Source organism: Pelophylax lessonae, assembly GCF_965119305.1.
Source record: "Pelophylax lessonae genome assembly, chromosome: 4".
In the NCBI taxonomy this organism is placed as follows: domain Eukaryota; kingdom Metazoa; phylum Chordata; class Amphibia; order Anura; family Ranidae; genus Pelophylax; species Pelophylax lessonae.
In genome coordinates, this window is record NC_138771.1 from 135,186,271 (window position 1) to 135,208,545 (window position 22,275).

At 43.6% G+C, this 22,275-nt stretch overlaps 1 protein-coding gene across 5 annotated transcripts in view; it reads right to left on the reverse strand.

The window, feature by feature from the left end:
* Nucleotides 1–22,275, reverse strand: part of VPS13C (vacuolar protein sorting 13 homolog C) — a 555,353-nt gene that overhangs the window by 224,174 nt on the left and 308,904 nt on the right. For all 5 annotated transcript variants that reach the window (XM_082257056.1, XM_082257055.1, XM_082257057.1 and 2 more), the window contains 2 exons: nt 9,927–10,094; nt 5,847–6,151 (listed from right to left, as the gene is read on the reverse strand). In XM_082257056.1, coding sequence (XP_082113182.1) covers nt 5,847–6,151; nt 9,927–10,094 — 473 coding nt within the window. The remainder of the gene's footprint in view (nt 1–5,846; nt 6,152–9,926; nt 10,095–22,275) is intronic.

Below are 22,275 nucleotides of genomic sequence, written 5' to 3' on the forward strand. Positions count from 1 at the left end.
GTAACTGTACATTTCATAATTTTCAAAAATGTAGATTCTTCTTCTAGTGCCAAACACTGTGACTAGATATTAAACAATGTAGAGTGTCCACAATAAGTCCCAATAGTCCAAAAGAGATGAGAAGTAGTGGAGACCAATTCCCAATATCAGAGCCGTGCGGATGAAAAGGAGCCAACAACAGAATGTAATTGAATGATCGGTAGCAAGGGCGTACCCCTGAGCGGAGTGCTGTGACTGTGGATTGCTAGCAGAGGAATCGCACATCTCTCAAAGTGCAGCGATCCCCATTGCCTTCCATGTGTAGTAATGACTAAGGATTGCCCACCACAGCCTACTGGATCCGTTTTTCCCGAGAGATCCCTCTCAGTGGATTACTAATGGGACTCTCCATGAGCTGATCGTGCACTGCCTGTGTTCCCAAGGTGAATTGACTATTGCTGAGATCAGTACTCTATCTGGTGGTACGATTTGAGCCTTCATTGCCCTTAAACCATGATCTGTTGAGACACTGGGAATCGATGAGTTATACCGTTGGCACTGTCTGTCATTGATGGCCCAATTTGAGTTTATTGCATCGCCCATATCCATCTAATATCTGGTAAGCAGTTGGCATATTTCCACGCTTGGGTGTTGGCTCCTTTTCATCCGCACGGCTCTGATATTGGGAATTGGTCTCCACTACTTCTCATCTCTTTTGGACTATTGGGACTTATTGTGGACACTCTACATTGTTTAATATCTAGTCACAGTGTTTGGCGCTACTACACCTTTTATATATGCCTATATGATTTGTAATCTATCATTTAGTTGGCTGCCTTCACATTTATCTTCAGGATCCTCAATATTATTTAATTTCTTGTTGTCCGAGCGCAGATTCTTTTCCCCTTTTTTATATCTTCTTCTAGTGGCTCTCTCTATTGTTGCAGAATAACTGCTAAGATAAAACTATTTACCCATATGCATTTTACTAAAAATGGTAAAACATGAGCTTCACTTCTAATTGTTAGCCTTTCTATGGACACCCTAAACAGACTGATAGTGTCAGTGAAAGACAGAGAAACAACCAAAACCAACAGTGCCTTGTAAAAGTATTCATACCCCTTGAAATTTTGCATATTTTGTCATGTTACAACCAAAAACATAAATATATTTTATTGGGATTTTATGCGATAGACCAAAACAAAATAGCAAATAATTGTGAAGTGGAAGGAAAATGATAAACTGCAATTACATTTGCAAGTCTTTTTGGGTATGTCTCTACCAGCTTTGCAAAATATCTAACCCATTCCATTGTAGCTCTGTCTGTATGTTAAGGATTGTTGTCCTGCTGGAAGGTGAACCTCCGCCCAGTCTCAAGTCTTTTGCAGACTCTAACAGGTTTTCTTCTAAGATTGCCCTGTATTTGGCTCCATCCATCTTCGCACCAACTCTGAACAGCTGCCCTGTCCCTGCTAAAGAAAAGCATTGCCACAACATGATGCTGTCACAACCATGTTTTATGGTGGGGATGGTGTGTTCAGGGTGATGTGCAGTGTTAGTTTTCTGCCACACAGAGTTTTGCTTGTAGGCCAAAAAGTAAAATTTAGGTCTCATCTGACCAAAGCACCTTCTTTCCCGTTTGATGTTTCCCCCCACATGGCTTCAAGCAAACTGCAAACTGGACTTATGGCTTTCTTTCAACAATAGCTTTCTTCTTGCCACTCTTCCATAAAGGCCAGATTTGTGGAGTGCACCACTAATAGTTGTCCTGTAGACAAATTCTCCTACCTGAGCTGTGGATCTCTGCAGCTCCTCCAGAGTTATCATGGGCCTCTTGGTTGCTTCTCTGAATAATGCTCTCCTTGCCCAGCCTGCCAGTTTAGGTGGACGGCCATGTCTTGGTAGGTTTACAAGTGTGCCATACTCTTTCCATGTTCAGGTGATGGACTGAACACTGCTCTGTCAGATGTTCAAAGCTTGGGATATTTTTCTATAACCTAACCCTGCTTTAAACACAACTCTCCACAACTTCATCCCTGCCATGTCTGGTGTGTGTTCCTTGGCCTTCATGATGCTGTTTGTTTACTAAGGTTCTCTAACAAACCTCTGAGGGCTTCACACAGAACAGCTGTATTAATACTGAGATTAAATTACACACAGTTGGACTATTTACTAATTAGGTGACTTCTGAAGGCAATAGGTTCCATATATTTTAGTTAGTGGTATCAGAGTAAAGGGGGCTGAATGCAAACTTTTCACACTTTTCACATATTTGTAAAAAGATTTTGAAAACAATTTATAATTTTCCTTCCACTTCCCAATTTATGTGCCACTTTGTGTTGGTGTATCACATAAAACCCAATAACATACATTTATGTTTTTGGTTGTAACATGACAAAATATGGAAAATGTCAAAGGTTATGAAAGGCACTGTACAGGCAGTGCAGAATTATTAGGCAAATGAGTATTTTTGAGGATTAATTTTATTATTGAACAACAACCATGTTCTCAATGAACCCAAAAAACTCATTAATATCAAAGCTGACTATTTTTGGAAGTAGTTTTTAGTTTGTTTTTAGTTTTAGCCATTTTAGGGGGATATTTGTGTGTGCAGGTGACTATTACTGTGCATAATTATTAGGCAACTTAACAAAAATCAAATATACAGTATACCCATTTCAATTATTTATTTTTACCAGTGAAACCAAAATAACATCTCAACATTCACAAATCTAAATTTCTGACATTCAAAAACAAAACAAAAATAAATTAGTGACCAATGTAGCCACCTTTCTTTGCAAGGACACTCAAAAGCCTGCCATCCATGGATTCTGTCAGTGTTTTGATCTGTTCACCATCAACATTGCGTGCAGCAGCAACCACAGCCTCCCAGACACTGTTCAGAGAGGTGTACTGTTTTCCCTCCTTGTAAATCTCACATTTGATGATGGACCACAGGTTCTCAATGGGGTTCAGATCAGGTGAACAAGGAGGCCATGTCATTAGCTTTTCTACTTTTATACCCTTTCTTGCCAGCCACGCTGTGGAGTACTTGGACGCGTGTGATGGAGCATTGTCCTGCATGAAAATCATGTTTTTCTTGAAGGATGCAGACTTCTTCCTGTACCACTGCTTGAAGAAGGTGTCTTCCAGAAACTGGCAGTAGGACTGGGAGTTGAGCTTGACTCCATCCTCAACCCGAAAAGGCCCCACAAGCTCATCTTTGATGATACCAGCCCAAACCAGTACTCCACCTCCACCTTGTTGGCGTCTGAGTCGGACTGGAGCTCTCTGCCCTTTACCAATCCAGCCACGGGCCCATCCATCTGGCCCATCAAGACTCACTCTCATTTCATCAGTCCATAAAACCTTTGAAAAATCAGTCTTGAGATATTTCTTGGCCCAGTCTTGACGTTTCAGCTTGTGTGTCTTGTTCAGTGGTGGTCGTCTTTCAGCCTTTCTTACCTTGGCCATGTCTCTGAGTATTGCACACCTTGTGCTTTTGGGCACTCCAGTGATGTTGCAGCTCTGAAATATGGCCAAACTGGTGGCAAGTGGCATCTTGGCAGCTGCACGCTTGACTTTTCTCAGTTCATGGGCTGTTATTTTGCGCCTTGGTTTTTCCACACGCTTCTTGCGACCCTGTTGACTATTTTGAATGAAATGCTTGATTGTTAGATGATCACGCTTCAGAAGCTTTGCAATTTTAAGAGTGCTGCATCCCTCTGCAAGATATCTCACTATTTTTGACTTTTCTGAGCCTGTCAAGTCCTTCTTTTGACCCATTTTGCCCAAGGAAAGGAAGTTGCCTAATAATTCTGCACACCTGATATAGGGTGTTGATGTCATTAGACCACACCCCTTCTCATTACAGAGATGCACATCACCTTATAGACTTAATTGGTAGTAGGCTTTCGAGCCTATACAGCTTGGAGTAAGACAACATGCATAAAGAGGATGATGTGGTCAAAATACTCATTTGCCTAAAAATTCTGCACTCCCTGTATATACATTAAGAGAAAATATACTGGCCCCCCATGATCCTATATGATTACATCCCAACAGGTGGTAATAACCTTAATTGATAATTAGTTCACAGTAAAACAGTATTAAAAGGCAAAAACAAACAATTATATTGCAGTTTACAAGTTCCTAAATGTGGTGGCTGCATTATTTTTCCATTTTTTTAGGTTTTTGCCCGAGCCCGGCAAAACATTTGAATGGGCTGTCATACCCTCCTGAAACAGAGGGAGAAGGTCACTGCGCAATTTCTGGAATCGCAGCACGCATGGGAACTGCAAGTGCAGTGCGTTTCCCAGTGTGAGTGTGATGTCCTTAGGACTAATCCAGCGCATTTTTATGTGCAGGTGGTTGCACACCCACAGTGGGAATCATTCACACATGTGAACCTAGCTTTAGGCTTTTTTCCACCTTTGATTTCACCTATTGATCTGGCCTGTAAGTTTTTTTTTTTTTTACAATTCTCTTTAACAGACCAGATTGTCCAGCAAAAGCGGCAATTAAAGGGTTGAGACAAACCATTTAACACCGACAGGTGAGCTTGCAATGGTCAACTTTTATTAATTTATGTAAAACCTTTATTCCAAAAGGAAGAAAAAAGCTTTAACTGCTTAAAACATGTTATTAGAAGTTCAGCTTTGTTTGTCAAGTCAATATAAATCTGCTGGAACATATAACACTACCCTTACCCCACTGACAATGCTGCTGTCTAAAGGTGTCTCTGTTTCTCCTCCTCCCAGAGTGGAGACACCCTAAAATAGCAAAGTATGTTACTGGCAGGATCACCAGGTAAAAATAAAGGGGAGAAAAAAGTTTAAAAAAAGAAAACAAAGGATAGATTTATGGCTGGAATACACGGGCCGAATATCGCCCGATCATTCGACCACCGACTTATGAAAAAGTGTTCGTTGGTCGAAAACGTTGCCAACATACACAGGCCGAATATCGCCTGACCACCGACCATCGAAACAGTGCATGCGTGATGATGTTCTACAGATTTTAAATGAATGACCTTAACACCAACGTATAGAATATCGTTCGTTGGCAAACGAGACGACAGAATTTTTCGTTTTTTTCAAACGGGATTTTTCGTTCACAATATCGATATCGGTCACTGATGGCTGCGCATTAACGAGTAGAATATCGGCTGAACCTTCACTGAACGGAAATTTTCGGCCGATTTTCTTATTGTGTATTCCGGCCATTAGACTTGCTTATGAAGCCCAATCGGCACTCGGATCGTGCTCCAGAGGTTACTGACAGGCGATGAGGAAAAAATGCAGAACAGCCTCACCCTCTGTTTTAACCAAATCTTTTTGCTGACAAAGGAGCCGCAACCGCACGCATTGCATGTGGTTGCGAAGCGCTTGCGCTGCTTTCCCACTGACTTGAATGTGTAACATTTGGCGAGCTTACCGCCCACCAATTGCTACAAGTCGGGTCAACTTTGCCGTGGGTGTGAAGCCTCACATCTACCTACCTATCCTTTTCAATCTGCAGTGCTGTAATGGTCTGTAAAATGCAATGCAACATAGCTGCATGGAGGCAATCTGTACACAGAATGTGTACAGAACGCCCCTCAGAAACATAATTTTCTGCTTGTATGATTGGCTAATTTTCCCAGAAGTCTGCACTAAGATATAAATAAGAATTATGAAACTACTCCCATTAGATTTACTTTCCACATGGGCACAAACACACAAAACAAATGATTTATCAAGAATAACAAAAGGTAGGAATCTGCAACAAAGTTTGTTAAACCCAATGGGAAATGTTTTTTTTTTTTTTAATAAAAGTGGAGTCACTCTGTAAGGATTAGTAAGCTGCAACGTATAGTATAATCAGACCTTAATAATTTCAGCTCTGTCAGGTGGATATCCATCTTATCAATGACCGGCGGAAGAGGACAACTGACATCCTGAACGAGGGTGAACTTGTTTCGGACTCTTATTAAGCCTAAATCTGCAATAATGACATTGTTGGAGACTGAAGATTGTGGTATATGGATAACTGGGGCTTTCAAGTCTATGTCCATTGCAAGGCGGAAGCTTTTCTGTGACAAATCCTTCATGCTTGATGCAGCAATTTCCGCAGCTTGAGCTGTTGCTGTGCTAACAGCCTCTTTAGCTGTTTGGAATGTGTTAAAGAAATTCTGTGAACAAAACATACAAAAAAATTAACACTAAAACATTACTTGGCCTATTTAAAACATACAGAAATTGGGGACAGCAACCAATTCGATATCAGCTTCCACTAACTAAACACATTAAGCTGTTTAAATGCTATTGTTTTGCAGTCTAAATCCTGTAATCGTTAAATTGGAACTACAGTCCAGCATCTAAAGACACTTTTCCTGGTTTTGTATTAATGTTTCCTGGGTTAGCATGCTGGACAGCGGTGATAATGTGGGTTTTTTGTCCAATGAGGCAGCTGACATTAAAAGCGGAATTGCTGCACCAGGAGGAAGAAATGATTGATCAGAAACATCATCAGTTTGACTAAAAAGTTGCTTTTTCCCAAAAATATTTAAGATTTACCTATCAAGTGCTTGATAGTCCTATCAAGATCAAAATCAACCCCCCTTTTACATCACCACTGCAACAAGATGACAAAGACACAAAACGTGTCTCAAATTAGCAACCAATAATCCAGAAACGTGTATACCACGGGTAGGCAACCTCATAGAGGTGGACATCTACTTGAACAACATGGGAGAGATCAAAGATCACCGAGCACAGTGTTGCCTCCTCACACCTGATTTAAAACTTCTAACTGCCATACTACAATGCACAGCAATCATAGGTTTAAATCAGGTGGTGAGCAGGCAACATATCGCCTCTTCACAACCTGTCAAACACACTCAGATCGCTTTTCAGAGGCGCAGCAGTGCCTGCTGCACTTGTGAATAATCCCTTACTGTTTTGAGCCCTCCTATAAGGCTACTTTCACACTTATGTGCTGTGGTTTACCTGCACCGCAGGTGCAGAACAGTGCGTCTGTAACTTTCCTGGGCTAGCTGCACTTAGCCATAGACTTCTATTATATCCTGCATGTGTTGCACTTTCTGAAAGAACACCAAAACTTCCGCATTCAGAAAGTGCACCAACATGCAGGATTTAATAGAAGTGTACGGCTAAGTGTAGCGAACCCGCAGGAAATCTGCAGGTACACTGCACTGCACCCACGGTGTGGGTAAAACGCAGCACATCAGTGTGAAAGCAGTACTATATTATTATGCCCCATGTATTGCTACTACTGACCTGAAGTTCTCTTCTTTCTTGCTCCTGGCACCACTTTGGAGACCACTAGCCGGGATAAGGCGTGGAGTGCATTTACTAACACTCCGCATGGGACAGGAGCCAGCACTACAGAGGAGGCATCGGCTTATGCAGCTCTTGCTCCCTACTACAACCCCAACTTTACAAGTAGTTCCTCTGCATTGCACTTTCTTTGATGCCCTAGAATGCTGGGTCAGCAAGCCCTGACCGCGATCTACCAGTCACCTGTCTGCGATCTTCTGGTAGATCGTGATCCACAGGTCGCTGACCACCCGGTATATACTATTTGGCTATTAGAATATTATTAAACCAATATTATCTAATGCTTTATTTTGATGTCTATGACTGAGCATAACGTCTAACATTTAGACTAGATACCAACGTAACACTTAGCAAAGTGTAGTCACACAACCTCGATCATTTATAACATTTTATGACACCCCCCCCCCCCATATGTATAGCAGAACTGAAAAACGTGACCATGCAACTGTGCCTCTCAGTTTACATAAAGTTACATCACATGAACATGATTATATACATGGAGTTGGGTCCTACACATCCTATTCATGCTACAATGCAGTCTGAAAGCCACAGGAGAATTTAATTGAAAGCTGAATTTAAGGCACATAAAAGATACCAATACATTTGTTGGTTGCTTACATTGTTTTATATGCATTTAGTATAAGTATCCAAAGTGGTCTTTATGGCTTGGTATACATATATGTGGTTTACCCACAGCTGCGTTTTCAGAAAATGCGGGCGCAGGGAAACTGCATAGCTTTTATAGTTTCCAGTGCGTAGGGGTGCCATTCGGATTAAATGGTACCCATACGCATCTCCTGAGTGGCAGCACATTTTTCTCTGTGGGTGGTTGCAGGTGCAGGAACAGGTGCAGTCCCGCAGATGCAACACAAGAGTGAACCATTTCCTTTCTGCACCAATGCATTCAGACTAGAACAGCCAGCCCAAGCTGTCAATTATACTCTATGCAGCGGTGTTATCTACTTGCAGTGAGTCGGATACTATCTTTATTTTTGTTGCAAGGCTGTACTTTGTGAAGGGTTAGGTTATTGTTTGTTCCTAATAAAATTTGAGGGGTTAAAAAAATAAATAAAAAAATAAAAACAAGGGAAGGGGAGGTGCGGGGGGGGGAGGTTTGTTGGGTGCTGTACTTTCTGTTTATTGTAATATATTTGGTGTAATATTGTTTTATTGGCCTGCACTTCGGTCTGTATGATTCCTGGAAATAATTAGTTTTTTTTTTATTATTTCCTCTGCTGCACTTCTTTCCCTGTATCGGATTTGTTAATTTGTTATTTGTGTTTTTGTGTTCTATTAATAAAATACCTTTAAAAAAAAATATACTCTATTGCATGGTGTAGCTCAGACAGACACACAGAGCTGGTTGACAGCAGGAGACACTCAATAGTGTGCTGAATGTGTGTCCTGAACAAGCTGTAAGGCTTAAGCCTGGATGAACTAAAACATACACATTATGCATTTTATATATGTATTTTAACTTGCATTCAGCTTCTGGTCTGGTGCTCAGCTTTAAATTGTATTGATTGTTAAAGATCACCTTGTAAAACAACCCATTCAGTTTCAAAATAGAAACGAAAGTCACTCATAGGATTAATGGTGGCTTCTTGGTCCCTAACTTACAAGCCGATTATACGGCAGCAAACATTCCCCCATTGTCTCACCTTCATGAAACCTACCAACTGCCATTATGAGCCACTAGTGACCTGGTAGATTCTCACCCTATCCCCTTTCCTCTTGACTCTTCTTCTACTTTCTAGCTTTCCCTTCAGTTCTCCTTTTATGTATTACAGCCTACCAGGCCGCCGAGCAAGGTTCTGGTGAGGATGGTTACAATGACCTCATGTTTTCATTAGTAGATTATGTACTCCTTTACATAAATATTCACTTTCAACTAGTTGCACTGCCTTGTGTCCTCCATTAATAAGTTTTGGTGCTTAGGTTATAATTCACCATTCATCACAGTCTGGATATCAAGCTTTCTCCGTCAAGAACTCAGGACTTAAATCAGTACGACATACTGCATTAGGAAATTACGTAATTTTATTTTTGCGTCCCTCTGTTGGGAGCCCTTCCTTACGCCATATTTGAATTAACCATCTCATTGTTGAACTAATTTGTAAAATTTTTATTTGCAATAAAATTCTTTTGTAAAAAGAAATTAAAGTCAAACATTTTTTTTATAAATATAAAAAAACATTAGAAATACCCCCCCCCCTCTTCACATTCCCTCTGTTCTCAGCTGCATAAAAGCTGGAGGGAGGAGAAGCAGCAGCACATTGAGCTTCCCAGTGAATGGCTGTGCAGCGGGGGCACGTCAGGACAAGTCTGTACATTGAAGGAGAGACCACTGAGTTCCCAGCATAGCTAGAGAACTGACCACAGTGTGCTCTCCTGCTTAGTATGGTCAGTTTTAGTAGGAAAGCAGAGGGACTGGCAGAAAACCAAGGATTTCACATAAAAGAAGCAATACAATGAGAACAGGATACTTTGTCATACAAGTAAATGGTATAGCAGGCACATATCAGGAATATAAATTGTTGGTGTAACAAACGCTTTAAATCTGGATATTGAACCAATATACTTAATTAGAGCACAAGGAATACTCACCAAGAGGGACATGAGGAACTTATATAAACACACAATGTGTATACAGCCCACCCTCAGTAAGACCTTGCCATCTACTGCAGACATATCTGTGTAAGCAGCACCTTCTGTAGCATCTGGGAACAACGTCATTTGTAAGCTGAATACTTCTTCTCCCAATATGTAGACAGCCTATGAAGGCCAAATGATAATGTTTAGGCTATTTAACAATAGAACATAAGTACCACAAAAACACACATGTTCAACATGTATATCAGCACAAGTGACCAGCTCCCTTGCCACTCAGGTCATGAGTTTTAAGGGTAACTATACTTTCATGGGAAAAAAAAAATGGATTTTTGTAAAATCTTACCGTAAAATCCTTTTCTCTTAGCTCATTGACAGACGTAGTCCTCGGTGATACAGCACCTTCGGGTTATGTTGCCTCCACAGGAGCAGGACTAGACAGGAAATTAAAAAGCTCTGGCCACACCCTAGGGGCAGTCCCAGAGGGTATATCCTCTCTCTCTCTGCCTCAGCAAATCAGTTATGTCAAAAAGCAGTCTTTAGAGATTTTAACCCAACCCAACTCAAAAAACAGAGGGGCGGGGACTACGTCTGTCAATGAGCTAAGAGAAAAGGATTTTACGGTAAGATTTTACAAAAATCCATTTTTCTCTATCGCTCATTGACAGACGTAGTCCTCGGTGATACAGCACCTTCGGGACGTCCCAGAGCAGTATCACAAATGAGGGGTGGGAAAATGAAAATCAAATCCCAATCTAGAAGGCCCAACCGGTGCCAACTAGAAGTTTACAATGCTCATCCTTAATGATGAGACTCAACAAAAAAGAGAAAATTTTTTTTTTTTTTTTTTTTCAAACAGAAAAAAAAAACCTTCGAGGTAGACCACCGGTCTCCTCAAATTGCGGCCTGCAAAACCTTGCGGCCAAATGAGGCATCCGCCGATGCCGTCACATCAATTTTATAGAATTTTGTAAAGGTATGTACCGACGACCAGGTGGCCGCCTTACATACCTGGACCACTGACGCCTGATGGCGAAAGGCCCAGGAAGTACTGAGCGCTCGAGTGGAGTGCGCCCTAACAGGGAACGGAGGACTCTGACCCTTAATAGAATAAGCCTGTACCACCGTCTGTCTAATCCATTTGGCAATGGTCGCGGCAGATGCAGGCAAACCCTTTCTGGGGCCATCCGTGATCACAAAAAGTGAATCCGTCTTACGGAATGATTCCGTAGCTTTCAGGTATACCCTGATTGCCCGAACCACATCTAAGGAATGCAACGCATGTTCCCGATGATGCTTGGGCTGAGGACACAAGGAAGGTAGTACAATATCTTCATTCAGATGAAAATCTGAAACCACCTTAGGAAGAAAAGATGGCTTAGGATGAAGTACTACCTTATCCCTATGAATCACTAGGTATGGGGACTGGCATGATAATGCAGCCAGTTCTGACACCCTGCGAGCAGAAGTGATAGCCACCAAGAAGGCCACCTTCTGGGATAAAGTAAGCAAGGGAATCTCCCTGATGTTTTCAAAAGGAGGTTTCTGTAGAACCGACAAAACCAAATTAAGATCCCAGGGCGGTAAGGGCGCGCGGACTGGTGGAGCCAGGTGCCGCACCCCCTGGATGAAATTCCGCACCAAGGACTTGGTAGCTAAAGGTTTCTGAAAGAAGATTGCTAATGCTGAAACTTGACCCTTGATGGTGCTCAAGGCTAGCTTCTGCTCAACCCCTTGTTGCAAAAAAGCCAATATTCGAGTCACCGAATAGGTACGTGGAGGAATACCTAAAGATTCGCACCACGCAATATAAGTCTTCCATGTGTGATAATAGACCTTGCTGGAAGTCGCTTTCCTTGCTTTAATAAGGGTAGGAATGACTGAAGTAGACAAACCTCTGTCCTTCAGTACTTGGGTCTCAATGGCCAGGCCATTAAAACCAGCGACTGTAAAGCACAATGGTAAATTGGTCCTTGAGACCACAGACACTCCCTGAGACGAAGTTCCCACGGAACGTCTGCGACTAGCATGTCCAAGTCGGCCAGGCCGGCTTGACGAGGCCAGCCTAGAATTTCTAGGACCACTGGCGCTGATTGGATCTGAACCAGGCGTCCCTAGAGGTATCTGGCCCCGACCATCCGAGAAAGTCTGGTCGTTTTCTGTTCCCACACATTTATCAGATACCTGATTGTTATCAGGAAGGGTGATCTTTTCTGGTTGAACCTCAGGGACCGAAGTCACCCGACTAGAGGCTTCTTGGCCTGTCTGGTCAACCAGATCCGATTCCTGTGAGGCATAGGGACTAATCTTAGGAAAAGGTAAAGGAAAAGATCTATTCAGGGAACGGTAACTACCGCTTCCTGTAGTACTTAAATGTTGGAAGGGAAGAATCGCACCGGTAGTAGTGGTTGATGCTCGATCTAATGTCCTGAATACCGGTGAAAACGTCCCCCCACCCTGAAACCGGGTGGGGGCGCACCTTCAGGCTGTGTACTCCTTTGCTTCGGGTTTGGCTGGGTTGGTCCTCTGTTTGTCCGACCAGCCCTTCTTGAACCCTCCTGGAGGAGTCTTGCCTTTCCCGCTTGTTCCAGCCGGGCGCCCTTTATGGGCGGTAAAGAAAGGTCCTCGCTTGTTGCGAGGTCCCTTAGCTTTAGCAGCCTGTGGCAAAAAAGTGCTCTTGCCCCCAGTGGCATCCTTGATGATTTCATCTAGGGTGGCCCCAAATAGACGATTCCCCTGAAAGGGGAGATTTGTCAAGGTCTTTTTGGAACCTAGGTCAGCTGACCAGCATTTTAACCACAGCACACGTCTGAGGATAACCGCTGACATAGATGCATGCCCTAATAGAGGAGTAGTGTCCAAGGCTGCGTCACAGATAAACTGTAGCCCTTGTATAATCTGTTCCATCAAATCAGATGTCTCCTGGGGAATATCTTTTACCCTAAGGTCTTGGCGTACCATTCTCGCCCATTCCGTAAGTGTCTGGGAAACTAGACCAATAACAATTACTGGTCTAAATGCTGACCCTATCAGAGAGAAGATGGTGCGGGACTCTGCTTCCATCTTTCGATCCACCGGATCCTTAAAGGACGAAGTGTCCTCCACTGGGATAACCGTGGCTTTATTCAGCCTGGAAATAGGTGGATCCACCACTGGTGGTACCGTCCATTTCTTAATGATGGATTCCTCAAACGGATAGCGTCTAGCAATACGCTTGGAAATAGTAAAGGTACGTTTAGAATGCTCCCATTCTCCTTTAATCTTATTACCAAAACACTTGGGTACAGGAAAAACCTTCACCGTCTTGATGGGCTTGTTAGTACCAAAAGGAATCTCTGTTTCAGTTGCCTCTGCCGGTAAAACCTCACGTTTTAAGGTTTCCTGCACTGCCACAACTAGTGCGTCCACCAATGCTTCTTCCTGAATTATAGCGGGAGAAGAAACGTCCTCCTCACTGTCTGAGGGAGCTTTACCTGAGGTAACAGCCCTTGCAGAGGGACCTGCAACTGCAGTGACCATCTCTGAATCTGAATCAGAGGTGTCAGATAGTATAGGGGTAGGCGGGGGTCGCTTCCTTGACCCCCGTCCCTGACAGGCCGCCTCCACCCGAGCCACCATAGACTCCAAAATTGCTGTAAATGCCTCTACACTCTGTGCACCGGCGGGTCCAGTGGCCCCCTCGAGGGAAACAGGTGGGGGAATATGTGTGGCAGGGTCTATGATAATTCCAGTCACTTCCTGGATAATATAATTCAAAAATAAAAAACTTTTTTTTTTTTTTTTTTCAGACCCCCAGCGTCACAAAAGCCCCTTAGTGTTACCTGCTAGGGATCCCTATCGATCGAGAGAGAGAGAGATAGACCCCCAGGCTCACCACTTGATGCTCAGAGTTTAACTGCAACAGGTTACAGCGCTGTCTTGACAAACAGGAAGTCTTTTGGCTGGCTGCCCAGGAAGAAAGGAGGCGGCTCCGCCCCTCTGCACGCCTTCCGGCGCCTCCCCTAGCTCCACGAGGTGTTTGGATCACCTCAAACATGGCCGCCCCCATGCTGGAGACACGAGGCTACGCCAAAATGGCGGCTCGTGCAATCCAGCATAAAAAAAAATGGCGGCGGCCTGTACTGAATAGCGGTGTGCTGCAGGGCACACAACACTCTCTCTGCATGGGGATTTGGCGTGGTTGGCGGTACCGGCCCTGGCGGACCGCATGGCCGTTCGGGAGGCCTGCTTATAGCTGGAGATCTGATTTAGGAAGGCAGTCTACATGTCCGTGGCTTCTGACTGGTAGGTACCTTATTCTTATCACAGTAAGATTCCCAGAATGCCACTGATTACAATCTTTTAAACATGTATACAATTAGATTGTTAGCTCCCAAACCAAGCCTCCTGGCTTTTTTGCACATAAAATCACACTCAAAGTAGGGGGATCTGTGTCATGTTATAGGATAGAGGGGGACTCTATCTTACCATACAGAGAGGGGCCCGCGTTCACCACAAGACCCGTCAGGGGAAAAGGGGGAACATACTACTCACCATACCGGAACCAGGCGGGCACCAACTCCTGACAGTACCCCTCTCCACCGGGGCGGGAGGGCTGTCGACCGATATGGACGCCGTGACTCATGGTCTTTGGCGTTTCAGCGAGACGTTTAACTTGCGGGGTCAGTCCCTTAATGGGACTTTGTCGCGGCCGACCCAGCGCGGAGCTATGGCCTGCCTCGTAGGCTGAACTGGGGTGACCACCGGATCTCAACATCCAGCCCGTCGCCCAGTTCAGCTTTCTTGCTTGAAGATCTCACAGGAACACTGGAGAAAAAAAGCTGTCTAAAAAATCTTTTAAGAAAAAAATCTTGCCAGGACCGAAGATCCCAGCAAGGTATCTAGGTCCTTACTCCTAACTAGACAGAAAATAACTGATTTGCTGAGGCAGAGAGAGAGAGGATATACCCTCTGGGACTGCCCCTAGGGTGTGGCCAGAGCTTTTTAATTTCCTGTCTAGTCCTGCTCCTGTGGAGGCAACATAACCCGAAGGTGCTGTATCACGAGGACTACGTCTGTCAATGAGCGATAGAGAAAATAATAATATAGCATATCCAATTGTGGCAAAAGTCATATTATTATATAAAACAATATTAAAAATTACAATTCCTTTTCAATTTGCAGTGCTGCAATTTTCTGTAAAATACATTGCAGTATGGCAAACTGGAGGCATTCTGTACACAGATGGCATACACCACACACCCTAGAAAGGTTATTTCCTGCTTGTGTGACTGGCTCAGTGCTTTTCCCAGAAGTCTGCAATAAGATGCAAATTAGATTTTGGGCATCCTTGCATACTCTGCAGCAAAAATGCACCCTAGAGCTTACCTTACACAGCAGTTTCTTCTCAGGGTTTCACTGGCTGAACAGGGCAGCAGGGGAACTTAAGCATCAGCAGCAAGAAAGTAGGCTAACAAGTAAACCGTTACTTTACCCTGAATAGACGAAGTATGCACGTTATGGCATGCATCAACATGTGCGGTGTTAAGACAATAATTGTCTACCAACGCATCACAACAGATTAAAAATAAAAAAAAACACACATGACCCTTTTTAATATTACAGAGCACTAAAAAGACAAGCTATATTGTGGTGCGCTGCAGTGCATTGGGCTCCACTATACAATGCACGTTTTTTGGCAGGCAATTAAGCTGGAGCACCATTTGAAGATTTCTCCACTTTTAAATACGGACTATTATTTCTGATACACATAATACCTGGGATTACATTGTGCAATATATTTATCAATATCTTTGTCATATGACATCACTAATGGTCATTTGCACTGGTCACCTTTAATTTTTTATAGTTCTACTAGTTTTTACACTCTTCAACTCCCACCTAGCACTGATCACTTCATAATTATCTAGGTTTTCAACTTCCAACTGCACAGAGCACCAGCCACTATTATATTATATATTACACTGATTTTTTGGATTTATCCTTTATCAGCACAATTTATATTTATTTATATATATGTTATGTGATCAATATTTATTCGATTGCATTATTTATCACTCAGTCACCTTACTAGGCCAGCCACTGGGCCTAGATCACATCACTCAATCACTTTATCTATACATGTATGGAATGCTTAGAGTACATGTTTATATTTATTGATTTATATTGGTCAATTTTATATGTATGAATCACTCAGAGTTTATGGTTTATAATTTTATTGATTTGTATTACATGTCTTTTGATTTATATCATTGATAGAGTTGCACTATCAGTCAACACATATTTATTATATTTTCCAGCTATATTTCCAGGCAGCGCCACTTCCCTTCCCCTTTAGTTTTTATTCTTTTGATATAACCGTCGGTTTTATTTAAGGGAGGCTGCAGCATATTTTCCCATCCCTTTACCCATAGCGCAGGACTTCTTCACGTTTTTACTCTGATGACAGGTACTCGCATACTCGGAGAACAGGTACCCAGAGTACCCGAGTACCCGTCTCCAGCCCATCAGGGCACCCAAGTACATATCTGCAGCCCAATAGAGTATCCGAGTACCTGTCACCAGCCCATCAAAGTACTCGAGTACCTGTCTCCAGCCCAGAGTACTCGAGTACCTGTCTCCAGCCCAGAGTACCCGAGTACCTGTCTCCAGCCCAGAGTATCCGAGTACCTGTCTCCAGCCCAGAGTATCCGAGTACCTGTCACCAGCCCATCAAAGTACCCGAGTACCTGTCACCAGCCCATCAAAGTACCCGAGTACCTGTCTCCAGCCCAGAGTACCCGAGTACCTGTCTCCAGCCCAGAGTACCCGAGTACCTGTCTCCAGCCCAGAGTACCCGAGTACCTGTCTCCAGCCCAGAGTACCCGAGTACCTGTCTCCAGCCCAGAGTACCCGAGTACCTGTCTCCAACCCAGAGTACCCGAGTACCTGTCTCCAGCCCAGAGTACCCGAGTACCTGTCTCCAGCCCAGAGTACCCGAGTACCTGTCTCCAGCCCAGAGTACCCGAGTACCTGTCTCCAGCCCAGAGTACCCGAGTACCTGTCTCCAGCCCAGAGTACCCGAGTACCTGTCTCCAGCCCAGAGTACCCGAGTACCTGTCTCCAGCCCAGAGTACCTGTCTCCAGCCCAGAGTACCTGTCTCCAGCCCAGAGTACCCGAGTACCTGTCTCCAGCCCAGAGTACCCGAGTACCTGTCTCCAGCCCAGAGTACCCGAGTACCTGTCTCCAGCCCAGAGTACCCGAGTACCTGTCTCCAGCCCAGAGTACCCGAGTACCTGTCTCCAGCCCAGAGTACCCGAGTACCTCTCTGAAGCCGATCAGTGTACCTAAGTACCTGTCTGCAGCTCATCAGAGTATCTATCTGCAGCCCATGCCTCATAGATTATGTGTTGGGGTCATTTTGTGGGTAATTCCATTGTCTTGGTGCTCCAGGGCCTTCAACAGTGTGATAGGTTATTAGGAAATTATATGAGTAATTTATGCTCCAGAACACCTGACGGTGCTCCTTGCATGTTGGGCCTCTGTATGTGGCCAGGCTGTGTAAAAGTCTCAAACACGTGGTATCGCCATACTTGGGAGGAGTAGCAGAATGTATTTTGGGGTGTAATTGCAAGTATGCACATACTGTGTGTGAGTATTCTCTTGTTATTTTGACAAAAATTAACACTTCAAAAAACTCACCATGCCTCTTACTGAATACCCTGGACTGTCTACTTTCTAAAAAGGGGTCATTTGGGGGTATTTGTACTGTCCTGACATTTCAGGGCCTCAAGGAATGAGATATGCTGTTGGTACATCAGGTGTGATCAATTTTGAATGATTGGCACCATAGCTTGTAGACTCTATTGTTAACTTCATGTACAAGAGATATAGTTGTTTAATATACTGCCATCTTGTGGTCATTTCGGTTACTGCATCTTTTTCAGTATTCCCTCCTATTCTATGATGTATTTCCCCTTCCTGTCTAGTTTGGTAGAATTTCCTTTTCCTGTTTAGTTTTGTGTGGAGGTGAATTAAAGGACGGATTGATGAACCACGTCGTGTCTGTGGATTATTTACATGGTAGCAGAGGATGGTTTCCAACTATAGAGTACCGCCTAAGTTTGACGAAGCCAGACCATACGAGTGCTGGAAGAATGAAATTAGTATTTGGAAACTTGTTACGGATCTGGACAAGAAGAAGCAGGCACTCGCGGTTGTGTTGGGGCTTGAGGGGCGAGCCAGAGAGACCGCTTTGGAGATACCTGCGAGCGATCTAAACGAGGACAATGGGATGGAAACTTTGATAGCTAAGCTGGACTCTGTATTTTTGAGAGAAGAAAAAGACCGCGCTTATGAAGCGTACTCTCATTTCGACTCGATTTCTAAAGACAGCGAGGTGTCCATGACAGACTACATCATAGACTTTGAGCAGAGATACAACCGCATGAAGAGGTACACCATGACCTTGCCTGATGCTGTGTTAGCATTTAAACTACTGGACACGGCTTGTCTTGAAGAAAAGAGTAGGCAACTAGCACTTACAGCGTGCACGGATTTAACATTTGCATCCATGAAGTCAGCGTTAAAACGCATTTTCGGAGGAAAAACCAGTGGAGTGAGCGGAGGCAGTGAGACTCAAGATGCAGCGTTTTTCACGGAGCAGAGGCCACCGGGTAAATTCAAACGGAACAACAGCCAGTCACAGAGCAGACAGTGGCAACCACAGCAAGGTACTAACCCACTCGACAAATATGGTAAGCGATCAAAATGCGCAATTTGTCAGAGCACATACCATTGGGCCAAAGACTGTCCTCATCGGAGAAATGAAGTAAAGCTAGCAGAAGATGAAAATGTTGAGGAATGTAACATTACACTGTTTACAAAAGTTATGACGGACTCTGAGATTTTCCTAACTGAATCACTGGGATCAGCTATCATTGACACAGCATGCACACGTACTGTCTGTGGTGAAAAGTGGCTGGATAGTTACATGAAAGACCTGAGCCAAAGCCAAATAAACAAACTGATGCAAACAGAATCTTCAAGCTGCAGACCTTTCAGATTTGGTGATGGTCAGGTGGTACACTCCAACAGAAAGGTAAAGCTTCCCGCTAAGATCGGACCAACAAAATATCACATTGAAACGGAAGTTGTTCCTGTTGATATCCCTTTACTGCTGAGCAAAATGGCTCTAAAGAGAGCGGGAACTGTCTTAGACATGGAGAATGACAAAGTTGTCATGTTCAAGCAACCAGTGCCTCTTGAGCTCACTAGTTCGGGACACTACTGTGTTGACATTAGAGATGGTAATACTGAAGTGGACACCAATGTAAGTGAAGTCCTTGTCATCACAGCAGCGATGTCTACAAAAGAGAAGCATAAAGTCCTTTTGAAGCTTCACAAACAGTTTGGCCATGCCTCTGCAGACCGGCTGCAAAGGCTTATCCTCAGCTCTGGAAATACTGACAAAGACTGTCCAGTTATTCTGCAAGAGATCATCCGTGACTGTGAGGTATGTCAAAGATACAGCAGGACCAAGCCCAGGCCTGCTGTCGGTTTGCCTTTAGCCTCAGAGTATAATGAGACGGTGGCAATGGACTTACATGAGCTGGAACCTGGCATATGGTACCTCCACATCATCGACCATTTCACACGCTTCAGCGCTGGAAACATTGTGAGAACAAAGAAAGCATCTGAGATCGTCAACTCTTTCATTCACTCGTGGATAAGTGTTCATGGTGCCCCAAAACGGATATACACTGACAACGGTGGTGAGTTCAATAATGAGGAGATAAGAGAGATGGCAGAAAAATTCAACATCGAGATGAAGACTACAGCGGCATACAGTCCTTGGAGCAACGGGCTGCTGGAGAGACACAACATGACTCTGACTGAGATCCTCCTGAAGGTGAAAAGGGAAAATGGGTGTGGCTGGCAGATTGCTCTAGACTGGGCTTTAATGGCCAAAAACAGTATGATCAATGTGCATGGTTATAGTTCACACCAGCTGGTGTTTGGTCACAGTCCTAATCTTCCCTCCATTTTGGTTAATAAACTGCCTGCTCTAGAAGGCACTTCTATGAGTACTAGAGTAGGACAGCACCTAGCAGCATTACATGCTTCCAGAAGAGCATTCACAGAGGTGGAATGCTCAGAAAGAATAAAAAGAGCTTTACGAAAGCAGCTCAGGCCTACAGATGAAAAGTATGAGACAGGAGACCGAGTGTACTACAAACGAGCAGACAGTACGGAGTGGAAAGGTCCAGCTGTAGTTATCGGTCAAGATGGCTCTGTAGTGTTTGTCAGACATGGTGGTATACTTGTCAGAGCACACCAGTCCAGGCTGAATAAAGTTAATGCACAGGATGAGGATACACCTGTACTACCTGATATCACTGAAAATAGTAAAGAAAAAGAAAATGTAATCCACACTGATGGGTCAGAGAATTCAGATGATGAAATGAGTGCCAATAGCGAAGTGCAAATCCCTGAAAACACAGAAACTGACGATAGAGAAGATGTGAGACAAACTACTACTACTAATACAGGGGGTTCCACGGGTGTCCAACTGAGAAAAGGTCAGACAGTGACATTTACAAACAGAGATGATGGTGCTAAACACACTGCCAGAGTCTTAGGCAGAGCAGGGAAAGCAAGAGGGCAATATAGAAACTGGTACAATGTGCAGTATCTAGAACCAAATGGCAGCGAGGGTCAAAAGGAAGCTTTAGACATGTCACAAGTTGACGATCTTCTCACTGGGTGTGAAAACACCGATGGCGATGTACTTATCACCAAAGACATTTCTTTTGATGCTGCTAAACAACAAGAGATTGAAAACTGGCAAATTAATAATGTTTACGAAGTAGTCACAGACAAAGGTCAAAAATGTATCTCCACTAGATGGGTCTGTACGTTAAAGGAAACTTCTAGTGGTGTTGTTCCCAAAGCCCGTCTTGTGGCGAGAGGTTTTGAAGAGGCCAATATGCATGAACTACAGAAAGATTCTCCCACATGTGCATCAGAGTCACTCAGGCTGCTGTTAGCTGTTATTTGTCAAAACAAATGGCAAGTGAACTCTATGGATATTAAGTCTGCTTTTTTACAGGGAATGGAGCTCTCAAGAGACATTTACATTCGTCCCCCACCAGAAGCGAGCGTGGACAATGTGTTGTGGAAACTAAAGAAATGTGTGTATGGACTTGCAGATGCTTCCCTCTACTGGTACAACAAGGTCAAAGAACTCATGCTGAACAGTGGGGGTAAAATGTCACGGGTTGATCCTGCAGTGTTTTATTGGCAGAATGAGCAGTCTGAGGTAACAGGAGTACTGGCATGCCATGTGGATGATTTTTTTTGGGCAGGTTCAGAGCATTTTGTAACCAATGTCATCCCTGTGCTTAAATCTGCATTTCACGTGGGTCGTGAAGAGTGTGAGAGTTTTTCATATGTGGGGATGAACATTGCTACTGTGGGTGGTGTAGTGCAGGTGCATCAGCACAGTTATATTGAAAACCTACAACCAATTCATTTGCAGGCAACACGTGCTGTACAGAGAGAGGCCCCACTGAATGAGAAAGAAAGAGAACAACTCAGATCCAAAATAGGACAGGTTCTGTGGGTTGCTAAACAAACAAGACCAGATGTTATGTTTGACACATGTAGCCTAGCATCCAACATTAAGAATGCTACTGTTCAGTCCATACATGAAGTGAACAAATTGATCCGTAAACTAAAATCCGAGAAGGTAACACTTAAGTTTCAATACTTGGGTAACAGTGAGGATTTGAGTTTGGTAGTATTCAGTGATGCTTCACTGGGCAATCTTCCAGATGGAGGTACACAGGGTGGGGCTCTAATTGCTCTCATGGAAAAATCAGGAAAGTTCTCTCCACTGTTTTGGCAATCTAAAAAAATTAGACGTGTGGTAAGAAGCACACTGGCAGGAGAAACCCTTGCCATGTCTGATGGTATTGACAATGCTATGTTCTTGGCTATGCTCTACTCTGAACTCACTACTGGTAAAGCTGATCTTAATGCTCTTCCTCTTATCTGTGTTACTGATAACCATTCCCTGTTTGACGCTCTTAAGTCAACAAAACAGGTCACAGAGAAGAGACTTAGATTAGAAATAAGTGGTGTCAAAGAGCTCATACATGCTAATAAAATCAAAGAAGTGCGTTGGTCAACAGCCAAGTCGCAACTTGCTGACTGTTTGACGAAAAAAGGTGCTTCCTCTCTTATGCTTCTTAAAGCGCTGTATGAGGGTGTATGGAAACTGTAAAATCTGGTCCATTGAGCATATATCTTGGTATTTTTTTGTTTGCTTAAATACACACACTTACTTGAATGCTACTGTGTTCT